Genomic DNA, 19,720 nt, shown 5'->3' with positions numbered 1-19,720 from the left:
CCTATTCCTTTCTGTCTCCCTTATCCACACAAGATTTAACCTTTATATATGGAGGACTTAGACAGGTGTAAGTCATACAGCCACAGGATCAAATATTTAGTTAGAAATGGAAGGAGGAGATTATTTTGCTCTAACAAATTTGATAAGGTATTAGAAGGAGTTGAGGGGTAAAATTGTATAGAATTGAAGGAAGGAAGGGAAAAAGTGCCTTGTGGACAACAAGTGTGCTAGGATGCAATAAAATGTTGGAAAAGTGTGCTAGGATGCAATAATTCCAAAAAACATCAACATTTGCCAAAAAAAAACATGAAAATTTTTCGTTGCCAAAAAAATATATAGAGTAGTTTTTATTGATAAAAAATACACGAACTATTATTTTTTCCGGTTTCTCTTCGTCTCTGTTACGACCGTTAACGGTATTGTGGTGGCATTACTATTTTTGAAAAAAATCCAGAAAAAAAAAACACAAACTATTTATTTTATGCTAGAAAAATACATGAACTTTTTTTCTTTGCCAGAAAAATACATAATTTTTTTATTTCTTATTTTTCCATTAATAATGTTAGAGATCATAACTCATAACTTTCTCTGCTCTCTTGAACTTCATTCAAGTTTTCACTACTATTCAGGATAACTAAATTCAAGAACAAAAATACACAATTAGATTAATCGATTTCCAAATTTCTCAATTAGTGTTGTTTTTGGATTTCTACTGACTTTACAAATTTTGAAACTTCATCAACACTTCTCTAAAATTTTATGAGATTTCCACCTTTGTAAACTTTTGTATACATTTCAAAAAATATTCATCTCTTTAGTTTAGCACCTTTTATAATGATTATAGCCAGTGTAAATCATCAAATGGGCTGGTGTACGCAAACTTGATCGAGATCGTAGATTATAGCCATTTTGTGGGACATCAACTCTTGTAACCTAACCAGATTCACCATTTATAAAACAACACTAATTGAGAAATTTGGAAATCGATTAATCTAATTGTGTATTTTTGTTCTTGAATCTAGTTATCCTAAATAGTAGTGAAAACTTGAATGAAGTTCAAGAGAGCAGAGAAAGTTATGAGTTATGATCTCTAACATTGTTAATGGAAAAATAAGAAATGAAAATTATGTATTTTTCAGGCAGAGAAAAAAAATTCATGTATTTTTCTGACAAAATAAATTGTTTGTGTTTTTTTCTGGATTTTTTTTTCAAAAATAGTAATGCCATCACAATACAGTTAACAGTCGTAACGGAGACGAAGAGAAACTGGAAAAAAATAATAGTTCGCATATTTTTTATCAACTAAAAAATAGTTTACATATTTTTCTGACAACAAAAAAAATTCATGTTTTTTTCTGACAAATATTAAATAGTTAATGTTTTTTTTTAGAAATTTTACCCAAGATTATCACGTGTTATAGTATATTTTAAAATTCCAAGTCCCAATGTTCAGAGTAATCAATCAGTTACGTAGAAAAATCCCTTTTCAGATCAACCAACTTACCAACAGAAGAATAATCTCCCAACATTAGTAGCATCTCCAATTCCAATATCTTTGTATCGCTTAATTTGTTCTTTCTCGTCCAAGAAAGAAGTCACCACGGAAGCAAAAGGAGCTGCACAGTGGAGCTATATTATAGTTCCTTCTGTTCAAGAGATGGTTAAGGAAAAGATTATCACGACCGTTCCTTCCAGCTGGTATGTCCGGTTTGATCAAGACAAAACTGACGTAGTCGATGACTCGCGTCGTCTCAATACCGAGATCCCAATCATCGACATAAAGCGGCTGTGTTCATCGACGGCCATGGATTCTGAACAGAGCCGTGCCTACGTGAGGCAAAAAGAAACTCTCGCCTACGGCCAAAAATTTTGAAAAATTATAGATGTTAGTATACATCTAAACTATTGTAATTAATTAGCTAGAATCTCACTTTTATATTGAAAAAACCTGGTATTTTTAATTTTGGGTAACATAGTTAATAATTAATAAGGTATTTTAAATTAAAACTGATTAAACCAAAAATCAAACATTGAAATTACAATTTGTGATAACTAATATATTTACATTCTTAGATTAATATAGTGGATGTTTCAATATATTTAATTTTTATTGTTGTTTTTCCTCCTTTATTTATGTATGATATTAATTGTTATTTTAGAAACTTTTGTTTTATATGGATTGTAGAAGAAAAAAAGTTCAACACCGCCTCCGGCCTCCATATCTCTAGGCACGGCTCTAATTCTGAAGTTGAGAAACTCGACTTCGCTTGCAAAGAGTGGGGATTTTTCCAAGTAAAAGTCTCCAACTTTACTGTTTACACAACAACTTCTTTCTTTCTTAACTCTTCATACAATCATACGGAGCCTATTAGACTTGTTTTTATAGGCAAGTCTCTCAAAAATTTTGCTTGACGAAATTGTTCTGCATGAACTCATTTTTTACAAAATAACTCCCTGTTCTGTTTTTCTTTGCAAGCAAGTCTCAGAATTTACCGTTTTTATTTGAAGAAATTATCCTGTTGAAATCGTTTCTTACAAAACAACCCCTGTTCGTTTTTTATTATCATGTTAAGCCCCAAAGTAGGGAGCATTTTAAACCAAAAAAAAAAAGTGGGGAGCATATATAACACTATATCAAAATTTTATTTTGGTTATGTATTTATTGTCATCTACAGCTTTTAAATTAACTATGGTGTTATGTATTTATTATGGTCATCTACAGCTTGTAAACCATGGAATAGACCCAAGTTTCTTGGACAAAACAAAGTCGGAGATTCAAGGTTTCTTCAACCTTCCCATGGAAGAAAAGAAGTTCTGGCAGCAACCATATGAGATCAAATTTTTCGGACAAGCTTTTATTGTTTCAGAAGATCAGAAACTAGATTGGGCAGACTTGTTCTTTCATACAGTGCAACCTGTTGAATTACGCAGGCCTCACTTGTTCCCCAAGCTACCTCTTCCCTTTAGGTTTTATTTTAACTTAACCTAAATTTTAACTACACAAAACCTCAATTTAAACCCCCTTAGTATTTCTCTGTAAGAATGTTGGTTTTTTAATTTCTTTTCAGAGATACATTGGAGACATATTCTGCTGAAGTGCAGAGCGTAGCAAAGATCTTAATAGCCAAAATGGCGAAAGCCCTAGAGATCAGACCAGAGGAAATGGAAAAGTTGTTCGTTGATGTTGATTCAGCACAAAGTATGAGGATGAATTACTACCCGCCATGTGAACGACCCGATCAGGTTATCGGTCTAACTCCAAATTCTGATTCGGTTGGACTCACCATTCTGATGCAGGTGAATAAAGTTGAAGGTCTCCAAATCAAGAAAGATGGGAAATGGGTTCCTGTTAAACCCTCTCCCAAATTCTTTCATTGTCAATATTGGAGACGTTTTAGAGGTAAACTAAATTGTATATCAAATCAAATCTATATTTAGAAAGAGAAGAGAAAATATTAATTTTTTACTTGACTTGTGTAAAAATATAAAACAAAATCTCAGTTACAACCCTTATTCACTTAGTTATACTATATATGTCATTGTCCATACTGATTCGACTTCACAATCTCACTTACAAGTTACAACCCTTATTCACATTAGTCTACGAGATTTGCATAGACCACACTTATAAACATTATGGGTCCAATTGTCAAATTTTTAAAAGTTCTTATTAATTAGTAGATGCTACTTAACAGTCTTCTCTTCGTGCTAAGTTTTCTTACTTTTAATAGTTTGTTCAACTAATTAACACATGTTAAAATTTAAAAATTTATATTTTTTGTTATTAGTTTTGGTGTTTTTAATAGTTTGTTCGACTATTTAACATAGTGTTAAAACTAAAAACTTTATATCTATCGTATTTGTAAGTATAATGGTCTTTTTCGTGTATTCTTACAGATTTTCATGCTTTTAATAGTTTGTCTCTAGATCCCTACTTCAGTTGGTATAAGAGCCAAGTTTTTTCATACCTTTAGATTCATGCACTTAAAACGACGGTTACGGTATAATGGTAATTTTTTCGTGTTCAATTTTCTTACTTTTATCGTTTATTTAGTAGTTTGCATTTTTTGAAAGTCAAATTGAAATTTTGTCACAATAATAACTTAATGATGAATACCAATTGAAACTTCCAAAATATAATTCAAACACTTCTACATTATTAACAACTAAACACCAATAAAGTAGGCATGCATGAATTTTACATGTAAATCTTGACAATTGTTCAAGTTCTTCAATAATTTTTCTTAAAATTAAATGTAATCTATCACTTAGAACTTAGAAGTTATCTTTATCACATAAGAAACTCAAGCAAAGGGTCCATACCATACCAAACAGTTTCAAGTAAAGGGTCGTTAAATACACACATAAACCACAACAGCTCATTCATCACCACTCTCACAACAAGAGCTAAGAACTTCTAAAGGTCACAAATCACTCTCTCTAATTTTTACTTTCACCATTCATTTCCTTTTTTTTTACTAAGTCTCTCTACTCTCTCATCTATACATTTGTTATATTCTTCTTTACCTTGTTCTTGAGTTTTGCTCTTAATAATAAACACCGTATTTGGATATTTCAGGAAAAAAGAAAATGACGACAAGAGTGACAGATCAAGGTGGCATCAACGGAGACGTATTCGACGATGGTGTTTACGATTATGTGAGGAAAGTGACTGTCGGAGAATGCTCCCAGGGCATCGCTTACATCAAGATTGAGTACGTGAGAGATGGAGTAGTCGTGGAACGAGAACATGGAAAAAAGACAAGAACACAAACACAGGTCTTTACTTTTGTATTTCCTATTATTATTCCCTCTCTCTCTCTCTCTCTCTCTCTCTCTCTCTCTCTCTCTCTCTCTCTCTCTCTCTCTCTCTCTCTCTCTCTCTCTCTCTCTACGAGTTTAAATGATCTATTTTGTTTATAAAATTGCTCTGTTTTGCTCTGTTTAAATGATCTGCTTTGTTTATGAAAATTGCTCTGTTTTGCTCTGTGTTTAAGGCCGAGTTTGAAGTTAATCACTTAGACGAGTACATCACATGGATTTGGGGAACGATTAGAGATGATTACGTATATGGGAGTCGTACCATCGATATCGAGCACCTGGCTGGATTAGAGGAGGTTGTTTGTTTGCTCTGTTTTCAGCTCTGCGTATGGGTGTACCATTTTGTAATTGCTCTGTTTTTCTCTTTTTTTTTTTCAGTTAAAACCTAGTCGAATGGATGAGAATCCAAGGTCTAAGTTTGCGGTGTCGGAGCTTCAGTTCAAGACATCATGCGGGAGAGCATCTCAGGTGTTTGGTTCGCCCGGTTTGCCTGGCAAGGAGTTCGTGTTAGAAGGCAATAACGGAACGAAACTTGTTGGGCTCCATGGTCGCTTTGGTGACTTTCTCTGCTCTATAGGAGCTCACTTTATCTTCGTTCCTCCTGTTTTCAAGCAAGTAGAACCTCATGGTGGGATCTATGGAGACGATTGGGACGATGGGGTTTACGACTGTGTGAGGAAAGTGCGTGTTGGAGAAGATGCTGATCGTGTCACCTCCGTTGAATTCGTATACAGTAATGGAGATCAGCTGATAACTCATTCTCACGGCAAATTACAACAAGAACGTAAAGAGGTATATATATATAAATATTGGTTTCTTGAATTCATGTTCTGTTTCTATCCACTACTAATAACGTAACCCTTGTTATGTAGTTCGTGCTGGACTATGAAAATGACGAGTACATAAAGTCCATTGAGGGATTCTACGATAGATATGGTTTGATTTCGTCTTTAACCTTCAAAACATCAAAGGATAGAGACTCTGAGGTATTTGGGAAACCGAATGGTACCAAATTCGTCATCATGGCAAAAGGGTTTGATAAGCTTGTCGGGTTCCGAGGAAGGTCTTTCGGTAATCGTCTCACTGCTCTCGGAGCAAATTTTGCGGTGGTGGTAGCTCCTCCAGTGAAGAAACTAGAAGCAAAAGGTGCGAATCCTGGTTGCAAGGAGTGGGATGATGGGATCCACGAAGGTGTTTACAAGATAACAGTATCAAGCGAACACTCAGTTGTGAAGTCGGCCAAGTTCGAGTACGTCAACGGATACGCCGACGGAGAGTACCAAACTGTAAATGGAAACGATCACGTGAAGATCATCCAAGGTGATGATATCAAAGAGGTATTTGTTCTATTTCTCGAATTAATTATACGCAATGAACTTTTTAATGTTAATATAGTTTTATGTTTGGTGTAGTTTAAGCTTTCGTTAGGAGATGAATACATCACATCCGTTGAAGGACACTACGGTCAAAGACTGCCACTTTCTGGAATAGTGCGTGAATTGACTGAACTGATTGGATTCAAATACATAACGATGCTTAAGTTCAAGACAAACAAGGGTACATATCAAGCGTTGGGGAACGAAGAAGAAGATTATGAGTATGTGGGAGAATCGTTCGTGTTGGGGATGGAAGGTCACAAGATTGTTGGGTTCCATGGCAAGTCTGCATTTGGTGCTCTTCATCAAATTGGTGTTTACGTCAAGCCAATCGATAATCCTTAAAGCATTTTTTTATTTATAAAGAGCAGAAGCTATATATATATATGCTCTCCCTTTTTTTTTTTTTTTTTTGGACAAACATATGCTCTCCCTAAGTACCTTTTTATCTTATCGTCATGGTTTGTTGTTTCTAAAAGTCCATTTGAATAAGAAGTACTCTGTTTTATACTCTGTTTTTATATTTACACTAGTTATCAAAATTTCTTCAATAACATATTATTATATAAATACTTCAAAGAAAAGCTAACTTAATCCACTAAAAATGCAATAGAGAAACACTAACAATGATCTTTCGGTTCCAAATCTAAGAAGTGGCATGTAAAGCAAAAGGTGCATTTACCATTACATGCATATTTTTGTCACTATCATAAACTCAGGCATAGTTTATATTTACCATTACATAAACTCATTCTCCACGAGGGAGATTTATCAATATCAACATAGTTTCACATTCACTGGTAAAGGGTTATAGAAACTCATTGTTGTGAGTCTTGTAAGAATCAATATAATTCACAAAGTTGAAACTTTTTTTCCCCTAACAAGTTACAAATTTTTTTGCAAGTTGTATTCAAAACATTAATTTCAATAAAACCTACTTTTTAGAAGTGGAAACGGTTACAAAAATTTCAAAAAAAAAATTCACAAATACGAAGGATGATTTAATTTTCTACGCAACAAAATATCTGTAATCATGCGAAAACAGGAATTTTATGCTTTTGTAGCTTTATTTTATTTTTTTGCTAATGAAAATTTCTCTAATTTGTCGTTGGTCCTTCTGGTGCTGTAAAGTATAATTTCTATAAATACTAAAGAAGAAGAAGGAATAATATTATATACTTCACGAAAACATCACTCCACCGAGAATCAATCTCGAGTTGCCCAAAACAAATGATTTGAAGAAAGTAAGGTGCCTGTGAGACTCGTTTAGGCCCACTAAAGGCCCAGCTCCTTTGTTAAACAAAAACCCTAAGCGAGTGTGTATATATGGGTGTACGTATAGTCTTCTTCGTTATAGCCGCTTACAAAGTTTTCGTTCCAACTTCGATCACTCCCTTGTTTCCGTAAATCTGAATCTCAAGTCACCATCACTAGTCTCGTTGAGATCAAGTTGCTGTCCTTGTTGTGGTGTGTCCTTGTTCGTAAGAAAGTAGAAACAAGTTGTTCGCCACGTTACGTCGAGCCGTAGTCACCACCGCTTGAGTCAGCGTTTATCTCCGTCGTTCACTTCTCTCACCGGAGTCGAGATCCATCACCGGTGGTTTGGTGGAGGAAGGAAAGATCAGTGTCAAGTAGGGATATTGGTGATCAGTTTCGGGTCAAAACTAAAGGACCCAGATTGTGAGTTGGGTGTCGTTGGATAGATCTTTCTGCAAGGAAGAAGTAGCAACAAACGGTACTTCGATCCGAGTTTGCAGTTTCAACCTGACGTTTTGGTGAAAGAATTCCGGTGATACCTGTGAACTTTAAGGCAGTTTGACGATTGTTTCAGATAGAAGGGGTGTTAGGGAAGCCACCTGAGCCATCCTTATCACCGAGAAAGATTGTTGCTAACTGCTTCAGCCTTTCCTTCCAGTTCTTGCCAGATCAAAGTCAGGTGAGGGTGGTATTTGCGGTTATGCAGTAGCCTCTTTCCTTATATAATCTTCGATAGTTGCTAAGTATAGGCTTGTGAATAGTCTTTGGGTGGCTTGTGATTATTTCATAAAGTTAGGTTGTTAGTAACTTGAATGTGTGATTTTAATGTTTAAGGATATATGTTAAGACAAGTTTATGAATGGCATAAGCATATGCATGAGAACGAGAATGAGAATGTTAGTGTGGGAGTAGTTGTGCCATGAGGGCCTTGCTCTGAGTGTGGGAGTAGTTGTGCCGCAAGGGCCTTGCTCTGAGTGTGATATTTAAGTTGCATGATTTCATGATAACGAGATAAAGAAATAAATGAGTTACGTGTTGCATGTCGTCGATGTGATGGTTGTTGATGGTTAGACATTCTGATTCTATGCTAAGTAATGGTCGTGTTTATGTTTGGAACGTGTTTACTGTATGGCTAGTGGGCAGAGTTGATCTCCTCACTGAGTAAACTCGTTTTACTCACCCCTTTCTCTTTTCCCTTCTTCAGGTCAGGAGAGAAATGTGATTAGCTACGCAAGTTAGTACTTTCTTTTGGTGTATTTTTGGGAGAGGGGTGTGACAATTGGTATCAGAGCGGAGGTTAAAGTCAAGCCGGTTCTGACCCGGAAGGCTAAGATTTTAAAACGATTTAAAAAAAAAAAAAAATTATTGTAGCATTTTGAAAAAAAGGGGACTGGGACTTTTCAAAAAAAAAAAAAAAACACCAAAAGAAGTAGACTTGCGTTTAGAATTGTTTGAGTAAATTTTTAGTTTGCGTAGTGGTTCTGAATTTTGATCTTATGCAAGCAGAGAATGGCACCAAACAGAAGAGGAAGGCGTGCGGCAAACCCCAGAGAAAACCAAGTTGGTAATGCACCAGCTAATGAGCAAGGTCAACCACAAGCAGAAGATAATCCTATTGCCGCTCATGCATAAGAGATTGCTGCAACTCGTGCAGAGATGCAAGAGCTCCGTAACATGATGCAGGAGATTTTGGATCGACCTGTGTATGCACCCCCACCACCACCTAGAGAAGCAGCACCCCGTCAGCCACCTCCAGTTGCACCTCGGCATCGTCAGCCACCACCGCTACCGGCAGAGTTTTCTTATTTCGAGACAATGAAGCTCATGGGAACCATGGGGACTGAGTACTTTATTGGTGGGAATGATCAGACCCGGGCTGATGATTGGCAGCAGACGTTGGAGAAAAATTTCAGGACAGCTAGATGTCCAATGGAGTTTAGAAAGGATCTTGCAGTGCATTACTTGCGGGGAAATGCAGACAATTGGTGGAGAAATGTTGAGAGGAGCTTACCTGTTGGTTATGTGCCTACTTGGGAGGATTTCTTGGATGAGTTTAATAAAAAGTATTTTCCTCAGGAAGCTATGGACCAGCTGGAATGTGAGTTTTTGGAGCTTCGTCAGGGCATAATGACTGTCAGAGAGTATGATGCTGAGTTCACTCGTCTAAGGAGGTTTATTGGAAGGGAGTATGGAGAGCAGGAGTTGATTCGTAGATTTATGAGAGGATTAAGGGCTAATATTCGCAATCGTTGTTCTATTCGGGGATGTATTAGCATGGTTGAGCTAGTAGAGCAAGCTGCTACAATTGAAAGAGGAATTGAGGAAGAAGCTGAGGACCTCATAAGGACTAATGAGGGGGTAACTAAGGAAGAAAAATCTCATAAGCGAATTTGGGATAACAATGACTCAGAGCTAGGCCAGAATCGTTTCCTAAAATGTGTTACGTGTGGCAGAAAGCATGGTGGAACATGTTGGGAGGCAATTGGAGCGTGCATTAGGTGTGGGGGGACTGATCATTTGGTCAAGAACTGCCCCATCGGAAATGGAGACTGTAGGAGGTGTGGTCAGCTGGGCCATTATGCACGGGAGTGTACTATGCTTCAAAGAGGGGGACATCAAGGAAACCAAAACCGGGAAAACCTTCCACCACCTCCGAAGAGGCAAGCTTTAAGGCCTGGTGTGTTTGCTACATCAAATCAAGGTGTCGCGTCAGACATTGCTCTAGAACAAGATCAGGTTAAAAACTAAAGTTCAAAGGCAGAAGATTTAAGCTTATCAGAGGAAAGCTTTAAATGTTCTTTTTCGGTTTTTCTTTTTGGACCATACTATGTTAGGTTCTTATTCAATTCATTCCTTGAATTTCTATGAAGATTTTTTTACTGTTTTAAATGGTTTTGAGACTGTTGCGTTTTATTCGATTCTTTAATGGTCAATTGAGTCGTTTAGAATTTTTATTGGACAAGTTTTGATACCATGATCTATTAAGGATGAAAGCCTAACCGAGCTAAGAATGTTGAATTCGGGGACGAATTCTCTTAAAGTAGGGGAGAACTGTGAGACCCGTTTAGGCCCACTAAAGGCCCAGCTCCTTTGTTAAACAAAACCCTAAGCGAGTGTGTATATATGGGTGTACGTATGGTCTTCTTCGTTATAGCCGCTTACAAAGTTTTCGTTCCAACTTCGATCACTCCCTTGTTTCCGTAAATCTGAATCTCAAGTCACCATCACTAGTCTCGTTGAGATCAAGTTGCTGTCCTTGTTGTGGTGTGTCCTTGTTCGTAAGAAAGTAGAAACAAGTTGTTCGCCACGTTACGTCGAGCCGTAGTCACCACCGCTTGAGTCAGCGTTTATCTCCGTCATTCACTTCTCTCACCGGAGTCGAGATCCATCACCGGTGGTTTGGTGGAGGAAGGAAAGATCAGTGTCAAGTAGGGATATTGGTGATCAGTTTCCGGTCAAAACTAAAGGACCCAGATTGTGAGTTGGGTGTCGTTGGATAGATCTTTCTGCAAGGAAGAAGTAGCAACAAACGGTACTTCGATCCGAGTTTGCAGTTTCAACCTGACGTTTTGGTGAAAGAATTCCGGCGATACCTGTGAACTTTAAGGCAGTTTGACGATTGTTTCAGATAGAAGGGGTGTTAGGGAAGCCACCTGAGCCATCCTTATCACCGAGAAAGATTGTTGCTAACTGCTTCAGCCTTTCCTTCCAGTTCTTGCCAGATCAAAGTCAGGTGAGGGTGGTATTTGCGGTTATGCAGTAGCCTCTTTCCTTATATAATCTTCGATAGTTGCTAAGTATAGGCTTGTGAATAGTCTTTGGGTGGCTTGTGATTATTTTATAAAGTTAGGTTGTTAGTAACTTGAATGTGTGATTTTAATGTTTAAGGATATATGTTAAGACAAGTTTATGAATGGCATAAGCATATGCATGAGAACGAGAATGAGAATGTTAGTGTGGGAGTAGTTGTGCCATGAGGGCCTTGCTCTGAGTGTGGGAGTAGTTGTGCCGCAAGGGCCTTGCTCTGAGTGTGATATTTAAGTTGCATGATTTCATGATAACGAGATAAAGAAATAAATGAGTTATGTGTTGCATGTCGTCGATGTGATGGTTGTTGATGGTTAGACATTCTGATTTTATGCTAAGTAATGGTCGTGTTTATGTTTGGAACGTGTTTACTGTATGGCTAGTGGGCAGAGTTGATCTCCTCACTGAGTAAACTCGTTTTACTCACCCCTTTTTCTTTTCCCTTCTTCAGGTCAGGAGAGAAATGTGATTAGCTACGCAAGTTGGTACTTTCTTTTGGTGTATTTTTGGGAGAGGGGTGTGACAGTGCCAGTGTAGACAGACACACATGACACATTCATTCATTTTGTACGCTAATCTTGTGTGTGATATACCAAATTTCTATAATTAGAAATGAATAATGATCTTTGAACATATGACCCTAGAACAATGGATAATGAGAAGCAACTTAGTGGACCTATGCTATGTACACAATTACACAAATTAGTGGACCTATGCGGCTATGCGTGTATTAAGATTCTAAAAAGTAATCTTCTGTTACTATCTTATGTTGTCTTGGTCGTTGTTGTTTATACCTCTCTTTAACAGTAAAGTGGTCGTCTCTTCTATTTATGTCGATCAGAAACACTCATAACCATACTTATGAATTTTGTAAAACTGAAAAATAATAACCCTTATCTAATTATAGGTAACGAGAACTGATTAATGTAACAAAAGATACATAGATAATTATCATCAAGGAGCAGTAGTTAAAACCCTCATATCATGTCATCATACAAGTTACAGTAATATTGCAACCAAAGTACAGTAAATAGTCTTTGGTTGCATGCCCTAAAGCCTTTTTAGAAACCGGACATGTGGTCCTAGATTAGTTTCTGCCATATCCTCTTACATTCATTGCACCTTTTGTTCTTCTTGATGGTTCAGATCGTGCATGAGAAGGACTTGGATCAGTCGAGGGAAGCAACACTGGTTGCTCTCTGTTTACAAGATCGCCTGTAAAAATATCAAAGAGATGATTACTCAGTGTTCCCAAAGGAAGGTACAACACAAAAAAAAAAGGCGTAATTTGAATACTTACTGCCAAAGGAACCAGACCGACCAGGTAACTGCATTTGCCTTCTAGCATTTCCATTCCAAGACTGCTCAAAGTCAACCAACTCATCTGCAGAATTTTGCAATTGAAAGCAAAGGGTATATAAGGATCTCATATCCACAATAGAATCTTTCTGAGGCTTAACGAGAAAGTGTTACTTATACCTTCGTTTAAATTGTGCAAGGTCTGCGTTGTATCAACACGGCCATCTGAGTTAAGTTTACGAGCAACTGTGTGGCCCTGGAAAGCATAAGAAAATCACTTATATTTGAGATCCAACAAGACAAGATAAAATATTTTCATAATCCTCAGCTCTGTAATGTATAAAACACCTTGTTATGAAGGCCTCTCGAGATCCTGTGTGCAGCTTCCCGCGTTGCAGTGTTGGCCTCTCTGCTTTCTTCAAGAGTTAACTGTTTCACAGTAATACCGGTTTTAGCAGTAAGCATAACCTAACATTCTTACACACACACACATACATGACACATATAAATAGATTACTACTAAAAGTGAAAAACTGACCCCATCACTTCCTGTCCTTCTAGTCTTGGAAGAAGTGTAGTAGTTGCCGTTCTGACCACCGTAAGTAACAGAGGAGCTATGGAAACTATAACTACGGGTTTGTGGTTGCCATAGTCCATTGTTCACCATACCACTAACATTAATGTTCTGCATTTGCTGTGAGTTCCTTCTCTCCGGATTTGCATTCATGTATTGCAACTCTCTGTTCCTTCTCTCTGCACAAAACATAAAAAAAAAAACACATTCAGTTCCAGTAGACACAGTCCGCTTTATAACTAAGGTTGTTGTAATCACCACCTTCCGCTTCCACTCTAGCAAATTCAGCAGTATCCGCCTCACTGCTGGACCGGCCATGTTTGCCAAGACTCCCTTTCTTCTTCTCTTTCCCTTCTTCTTCTTCTCCTTCCTTCTCATCATCAGAATCAATCTCTTCAATAATAGGTCCACGTGATGATCGACTTGGTCCTGGTGGCTGATCAATAAAACCGGGTGGAGGACGCATTTCTGCAAAAGGATTCATGCTGGAAGTTCCAAAGAAATTGGAGTGAAACATGCCACCACCACCACCACCAAAAGGCTGGGTGAAAAAAGGATCATCAAACGGATCTCTTCCACCGAAAAAACTGGACATGAGATTTTGAGGAGGACCATTATTAAGACCACCACCAAATCCACCAAAAGAGCCTCCTCCTCCTCCAAAACCAAATCCACCAAAAGGATCTCTACCACCACCACCTCCTTGCATCTTCCTCCCTTGGATTAACTTAAAACTACACAAAAACAATAACAGAATTCATAAGAGATCTCAAATTCTCTAGGCCACAACCAACCAACTCTCTAAACTACTTACAAAAGCAATACCTAAAAGCAATTACAAAACGAATCGTCTAAAAAAAAAATCAAAATCGAAAAAGTACGAGCAGAGCTATAACATGAATCAAAAACCCTAACGAGAAACCCCAAATCGAAAAATTCAAAAACACAAAAAAAAAAACAGTGAAATCAAAAACATCATAGGAATTGAAGGAGATTCATCGATATACCTCAAACAACAAGGATCGAGAGAGAGAGAGAGAAGACTACTACTCGACTCTCGAGTTATGTATCGTTTGAGGAGGAACTGAGGAAGAAGAAGGAATTTAGGAATAAATAAGAAGCTTCAGGAATTACACAAGTCGCGATATGATTGGTTTGGTGGTTTGGGGCACCGGACACCTTTCCTGTAATTTTGGTCTTCCTGCTCTCATGGATTTATTTCTAAACATGTTGCATAATTTTACTACTTTTTAACTATTTTGTTAAATTCTAATATATTTTTTTATTAATTGAATTGTGATTTTTTTTTAATTCTCTTCTTTAAATGAGTTCCCACTGAATTTCGTATTAGTTATAAAAAAAATTTAGTATTGACAAAAGAAGAAAAGTTAAAATTTTGGATATTTATATAACTTGTAACTTAAACTTGTTGTCTTCTTTTGGTTGCCAACGTATATTATGCATGAATAACAATTATAACATACAGGAAAACAAATCTTACCACATTATTTTATTCTATAACAGGTTAAAATTGATATACTTCTTTTGTTAATTTTTTGGTAATTGGAAATTACATTTAATGGTAATTTTCCCTTATACAGGACTAAAAAAAACATTTTATTATCTTAAAACCGTAGTGTTATATTTTTAAAATAAGCATGGAAAATTTATGTACATAATATTTATCCAGAGTATATACGTAGAAATATAGTTTGGAAAAAAATGTCTGAAGCGATCGAAGCCAAACAACTGTCTTTTTGTCCCAAACGAAATTTATTAACGACATCATAACAGAAAAGCTAACGGATGTTAATTACTCCGTCACCTTAAATTATAAAATTAGGTTTTTGGTCTGGTCAATAATGTTTCATGTTTTAAATGGGAAGTCATCTCTAACTCTATGTTTTAAATGACCACACGAAAAGTTGATGATTTAAACGACTCTTTTTTGAAAGTTTATAGTTAAAACGACATTTTTTCCAATATAGTTTACCATATATATGTTATTTTACTCCAAACTGAAAATTTCATAGCACAAAACCAAAATCACCATCATAAGATTGATCATAAAGTTCATTCAGTGAGCTCAAAACAACAATATCAGGATTTTAGATTCTTTTACTCGGCAGAAGAATATAATAAAGAAAAATTCAGGAACTATGTCTTACAGATGTCACACAGTGATTTGCTGATGATTTTATAGTTTTACTATTTCTTAAATCCATTTTATGTATACTTTACTACTTGAATTGGATTTTTCTTTAGTTATTCAAATGACTTTCCTCGCAATTTCGTATTTGTTTAATTTTTGGTATATTAACAACATAATAAAAGTTAAAATTTTGAGTATTAAACCTATTATGTATGATTTTTCATCGAGGAATCCCAAAGTTAAGAGATAAAATTGATATGTGTGAAACATAAACACATAAGATTTGTGAGTAGTATTATGAGAGAGAATAAAACGAATTGAAGTGTGGGAGAGTAAAAGTGGTTTTGCTTAGTTTTGTTACCTCAAGAGTTGTTGAATCCGCAGATCTAGCGTCCATATATCAACTTCTTCAAATTCACTGCCATAACAAAAGAAAAAACACACAAAACCTTCAATTTCAAGCCCTAACAACCAAATATATATTAAAAAATATCTTCAAAGTTGAGGATTTTTCAACCACAAAATGAAAACCAAACGAGAGAGTGATTCAACAGATTGTATACCTCAAACAACAATTTCAATGGAAAATTTGAGAGCAATTTTTGTTGGGTAATTAGAGAATTGTGTCATGTAACCCTTTTTTTTATAATGCAGTTTGTGAAGACTAAAAGAAATCTTGTCTAAACTGTAAGTACAGTTGTCGTGAAACAATTGGCTAAAAATCTTATCGCATACCATTTATGTAGATTTTTCATGGATTTTTTTCTAAACATGGCATAATTTACTTTAAGTTATATTTTTTTTCTTTAGTTAAATCCCTAATTATAAGTTTTATTATTTTTTTTATTTTTGTAGATGCCCATGGATTTCAAGTGTGCAAGAATCAGATATAGTGTGGGCTTTTACATAACACACCATTGTAGTTGGAGGGTAGGAGCACCTCTCTTGCATTAATAAGAAAAGCATTGGACTGTGGTGATTATATATCTATTGTTATTTGATGGAACATCAGGTCTTTGCAGAGTTGAGTAATCTCACTATTCCGATCCATATCCAAATATATAATAGATATCGTCAATGCATGTTATTATCATCTATAGATCACAATGAAAATGTATATTTATGAAATGTGAATATCAAATGAACATGTTTGTTGTGTGTAAAAAGATAGATACAGTACTTGAGAAAATTTATTTTCACAAAAAAAAAAAAAGATAGAGACAAAACATCCACGAAAGGCACTAAAGCAAATTTACACAAGACAAGGTATATTGATACATACACAAAGCAAATTTTCGATTCCAAAAGTTTTAAGTCTAAAGGTCTATATAGAAACTGAAGCGGCTCCATCTCCGACATGCTTGTTGAAGTCTTGTTGATATAAACCTCCAAGTGATGGCAACTTCTTCATATCTTCTTTAGTGTACAATGGCACGAACCATTGCATTTTATCACTTCCAAATACTTGATTCAACATAAGAAATAAACAAGCTTTTCAAAGATTTCATTTCACTTGCCGGAAAATACTTGTATTGACTCGATAATCAAGTGAGAGTTGTATTACCTCAATAGTTGTGCTATACGACTACGAGTGACCAACATTAATTATGTGCATTATGTACGGGAAATGCTATGTTCAATACTGGAAAGCAAGCGAGGGAAGTTTTTGGATCAAAAGAAAAGACTTGGCATCGTTAAGGTGCAACGAAACAAACAAGCAAACAAAACGGAGATTGAGATATATAGGTATCTTGTACTCACCAAGTGCAACAAAGGTGGCTGCTTCCTGGTGAAACGGTTATATCACCATCTCCATCGCTGAAGGAATACGAGGAAAACTGGCAATAGTGATATTGCAACCACGTACACTTGTCTCAAGAAATGTATAAAACTGCATTTTGACATATTGGGAATGCATTAAAGATCATGGAAACATTAATGAATAGAACATATCAAGTTCACGAAAATATGCGGTACATGTGGAAGGTTGTGGTGTGACATTATTGTCAAAAGCATGGCTCTAAAGCGAATCAGTTAGCATCAAATCAAAACAAAAGAAACTACAGTACTTGCAATTCCCTCGTTTCAGCAATCATTACGTGACTAAAGTTCTAATCATATCCATGTATTTATAAGCCCAAAAACAACTTCATTCAGTGATGCTATGATAAGTTGACATATATATATACCAAGAATAGGAGAAAAGACTTGTAGCTAGTTCAATGCCTCTCACACGAATTTAATAAAAGAATCATCTTCAGGAACTATGTGTTTTACAGAAGTACCGCTGTGACTGGCAGAGGGTTTGAGCCATTCGGAAACCATTCCTGTAATTTGCTAATGCTCTCTCATTGCTTAATTTATGAGGGTCAACGTCTGAGAGCAGAGAGATGCCCAACGGTCAACGATCGACGGTTAGGAATTGATGAGAAACCCAACGGTGGTCCACGTGGATGGACGATGCCATTGCCACGTCATAAAAACCTAATAAGCTGGGCCTGGGGGAGACTAGGAGTGTACGAATGCGGATCCATCGAACGGTTATTATTTGCTGAAAAATCCACGTGGAGGTAATCTACCCATGTTTTTGTTTTTCTATAAAACAAACTTACATTTCATTATTTTTTCTTTTTCTACTACGCTTCATTTTTTTTTCTCGAGAAAGATTCTTGTTTCTTTTATTTTCTCGAGAAACTTACTGAGAGATTCTTAAGCGGGTGTGAACGATCAAGAAGAACTCTACTCTACCATGTCTGCTGAACAACAACAGCCACAGCCACCAGCGATGTACGATTCTTCATCTTCTTCTTTTTTCTCGTTTCATGCTTTCAATTTGTTTTCTTGGTACACAAGTCATCTCTGTTATATGCTTGCTGAATCGATGAGATTGTTTTATTGAGATTGTTTTCGTGAGATTTTGCGTCTTGGTGAATCTAGTGTTGAATTCGCTTGGTTTGGTTTGATCTTTAGAGAACATAGATCTTAGAAATTGATAGAGACCTCGCTTGGGGTGATTGCATTGATCTCATTAAAAACATGTAAAGTGATTTTATCTCTGTCACTGATTTATCCTCAGGAATCCACCGATTGACCTCAATACTATAATCAGAACGATCATTATAAGAAATAAGGAAATCATCGGTGAGCTCGTGCGTCTTGCTGTGTCGTGTAGCAACATGACCATCCTACCGTTGTCTGCAACAGGCCTTATCTCTCAAGCTGAGGTGACGCCGAGAGGTTTTCCAGAATCTGTCACAGTCGTCAACGTAAGTCTCTGTTAATTTCTTTTCGAATATATAATCAATTTAGGTTTTTGCATATCACATGCAACAACGTTTCTTGATCGTCTTTTGCAAAAAACAGGGTCCTCAGCGAATTGAGGCCATCTTTGGTGCAATCAATCTACCACACCTAAATGTATGGAGGACTGTTGTGGTCCTAGTTACACTTTCTCGTATTGCTGGTGGTTCTTGTAGAGCCATCCGGCTTGTGTCTCATGGAGATGTTGAGGTATAGTTAATTAGTTACATTTTAAAAGTCTCTGCTTCAAGAGGTATTCACAGCTTTTGTTTCCCTCTTACTAAATTAAAACATCGTCTGCAGGTGAAATATATAATGCGAAGAGTACTACAGGAACAGGTACCAGTCCCGCTCGTGCTTCCAGCAGCTGCAAGGTTTTCTATACTTCTATCTAGTTGCAGTTTTGTCCTCTTGCATTACAAAGTTTTGGAAATAAAAAGGTTTTTTTAAAATCATTCTTCAGGGAACACAGAATCCTCACAGTCACCACTAATCGAGTATGTTATACCCTTTCAACTCTTCCAAACTTTATAGAAACTGTTCTTTCCAAAGTGTGACGTTTTTTTTGTATCTTTGGTGCCAGGACATCTGTGGATGGTTAGCATCGCTTTCTCAGACGACCGGTCAGATCATCTACCTTCAAAATGCAACAGGGAAAATTTCAGATGGTACTGTATACTCTTATACACGCCAAGAGATACTGACAAACTTGGTATGTGTTTACTTTAGACAAAAAAAAAAAAAAAAAAAAAAAAAGAAGAAGAGATTCATGCAACAGGTTATTGATTGAAATATGAATTGCAGGGCCGTGCTGATATATTACAGCTAGTTGGTCACGTCTTCCCGAATGGGACTGTACAGATCGATCTTACACTATCTGGTGTGTTTGGAGGAACTGCAATAGCTTATAGGCTTATCACTGATGGAGATGTTGTGGTAATTAGTCTCTTTCTCAACTATACTTTATTGGAATTTTTGGGTTACTTGTTTCTGCCCAATAAGACATCAACTTTACTTGTTGCAGTTGGAGGTGACTTTGGTCCGGAACCAGTAGCTTAACCGGACGGAAGCAAACCTGTAGAGTAGAGTAGAGTCAACAAGAAGACATGGCTGAAACGAGTTTTTAGAAATTCA

The 19,720-nt window shown here is 36.5% G+C and overlaps 3 protein-coding genes and 1 pseudogene across 3 annotated transcripts; 3 read left to right on the top strand and 1 right to left on the bottom strand.

Annotated features, from left to right (window-relative positions):
- Nucleotides 1–48: 48 nt before the first annotated feature.
- LOC104733376 (protein SRG1-like) lies at nucleotides 49–3,409 on the top strand (annotated as a pseudogene).
- A 780-nt stretch (nucleotides 3,410–4,189) lies between these two features.
- Nucleotides 4,190–6,707, top strand: LOC104733375 (jacalin-related lectin 45). Its single transcript, XM_087479771.1, has 6 exons — nucleotides 4,190–4,423; nucleotides 4,580–4,779; nucleotides 4,998–5,117; nucleotides 5,200–5,613; nucleotides 5,694–6,158; nucleotides 6,234–6,707. Exons 2-6 carry the CDS (start codon nucleotides 4,591–4,593, stop codon nucleotides 6,540–6,542), a joined length of 1,497 nt encoding a protein of 498 aa, XP_087335897.1. The 5' UTR covers nucleotides 4,190–4,423; nucleotides 4,580–4,590; the 3' UTR covers nucleotides 6,543–6,707.
- Nucleotides 6,708–8,697: 1,990 nt separating this feature from the next.
- On the top strand, nucleotides 8,698–10,402 carry LOC104731232 (uncharacterized). Its single transcript, XM_010450551.3, has one exon. It carries the CDS (start codon nucleotides 9,111–9,113, stop codon nucleotides 10,200–10,202), a length of 1,092 nt encoding a protein of 363 aa, XP_010448853.1. The 5' UTR covers nucleotides 8,698–9,110; the 3' UTR covers nucleotides 10,203–10,402.
- Nucleotides 10,403–12,145: 1,743 nt separating this feature from the next.
- On the bottom strand, nucleotides 12,146–15,923 carry LOC104731231 (uncharacterized). The gene is made up of 9 exons (XM_010450550.3): nucleotides 15,850–15,923; nucleotides 15,648–15,704; nucleotides 14,142–14,218; nucleotides 13,396–13,868; nucleotides 13,099–13,313; nucleotides 12,909–12,989; nucleotides 12,741–12,816; nucleotides 12,562–12,645; nucleotides 12,146–12,476 (listed from the first exon to the last, which is right to left on the bottom strand). The coding sequence occupies exons 2-9, from the start codon at nucleotides 15,681–15,683 to the stop codon at nucleotides 12,349–12,351; spliced, it is 1,170 nt and encodes a 389-aa protein (XP_010448852.2). The 5' UTR covers nucleotides 15,684–15,704; nucleotides 15,850–15,923; the 3' UTR covers nucleotides 12,146–12,348.
- Between the last annotated feature and the right edge of the window lie 3,797 nt (nucleotides 15,924–19,720).

The sequence above is a fragment of the Camelina sativa genome, chromosome 12 (assembly GCF_030686135.1).
Source record: "Camelina sativa cultivar CO46 ecotype springtype chromosome 12, ASM3068613v1".
Lineage (NCBI taxonomy): Eukaryota > Viridiplantae > Streptophyta > Magnoliopsida > Brassicales > Brassicaceae > Camelina > Camelina sativa.
The sequence above is the reverse complement of the archived record's forward strand: the minus strand, read 5'-3'. Positions and strand labels throughout refer to the sequence as shown.

Coding starts and splice junctions, on each gene's coding strand:
- LOC104731232 (XM_010450551.3), top strand. CDS start 9,111: ATGCAAGAGCTCCGTAACATGATGCAGGAGATTTTGGATCGACCTGTG.
- LOC104733375 (XM_087479771.1), top strand. CDS start 4,591: ATGACGACAAGAGTGACAGATCAAGGTGGCATCAACGGAGACGTATTC. Junction 5,118..5,199: donor ACCTGGCTGGATTAGAGGAG/GTTGTTTGTTTG, acceptor TTTTTTTTTCAG/TTAAAACCTAGTCGAATGGA. Junction 6,159..6,233: donor AAGGTGATGATATCAAAGAG/GTATTTGTTCTA, acceptor TGTTTGGTGTAG/TTTAAGCTTTCGTTAGGAGA.
- LOC104731231 (XM_010450550.3), bottom strand. CDS start 15,683: ATGGACGCTAGATCTGCGGATTCAACAACTCTTGAG. Junction 12,646..12,740: donor CTTGCACAATTTAAACGAAG/GTATAAGTAACA, acceptor AAAATTCTGCAG/ATGAGTTGGTTGACTTTGAG. Junction 12,477..12,561: donor TCGGTCTGGTTCCTTTGGCA/GTAAGTATTCAA, acceptor ATATTTTTACAG/GCGATCTTGTAAACAGAGAG.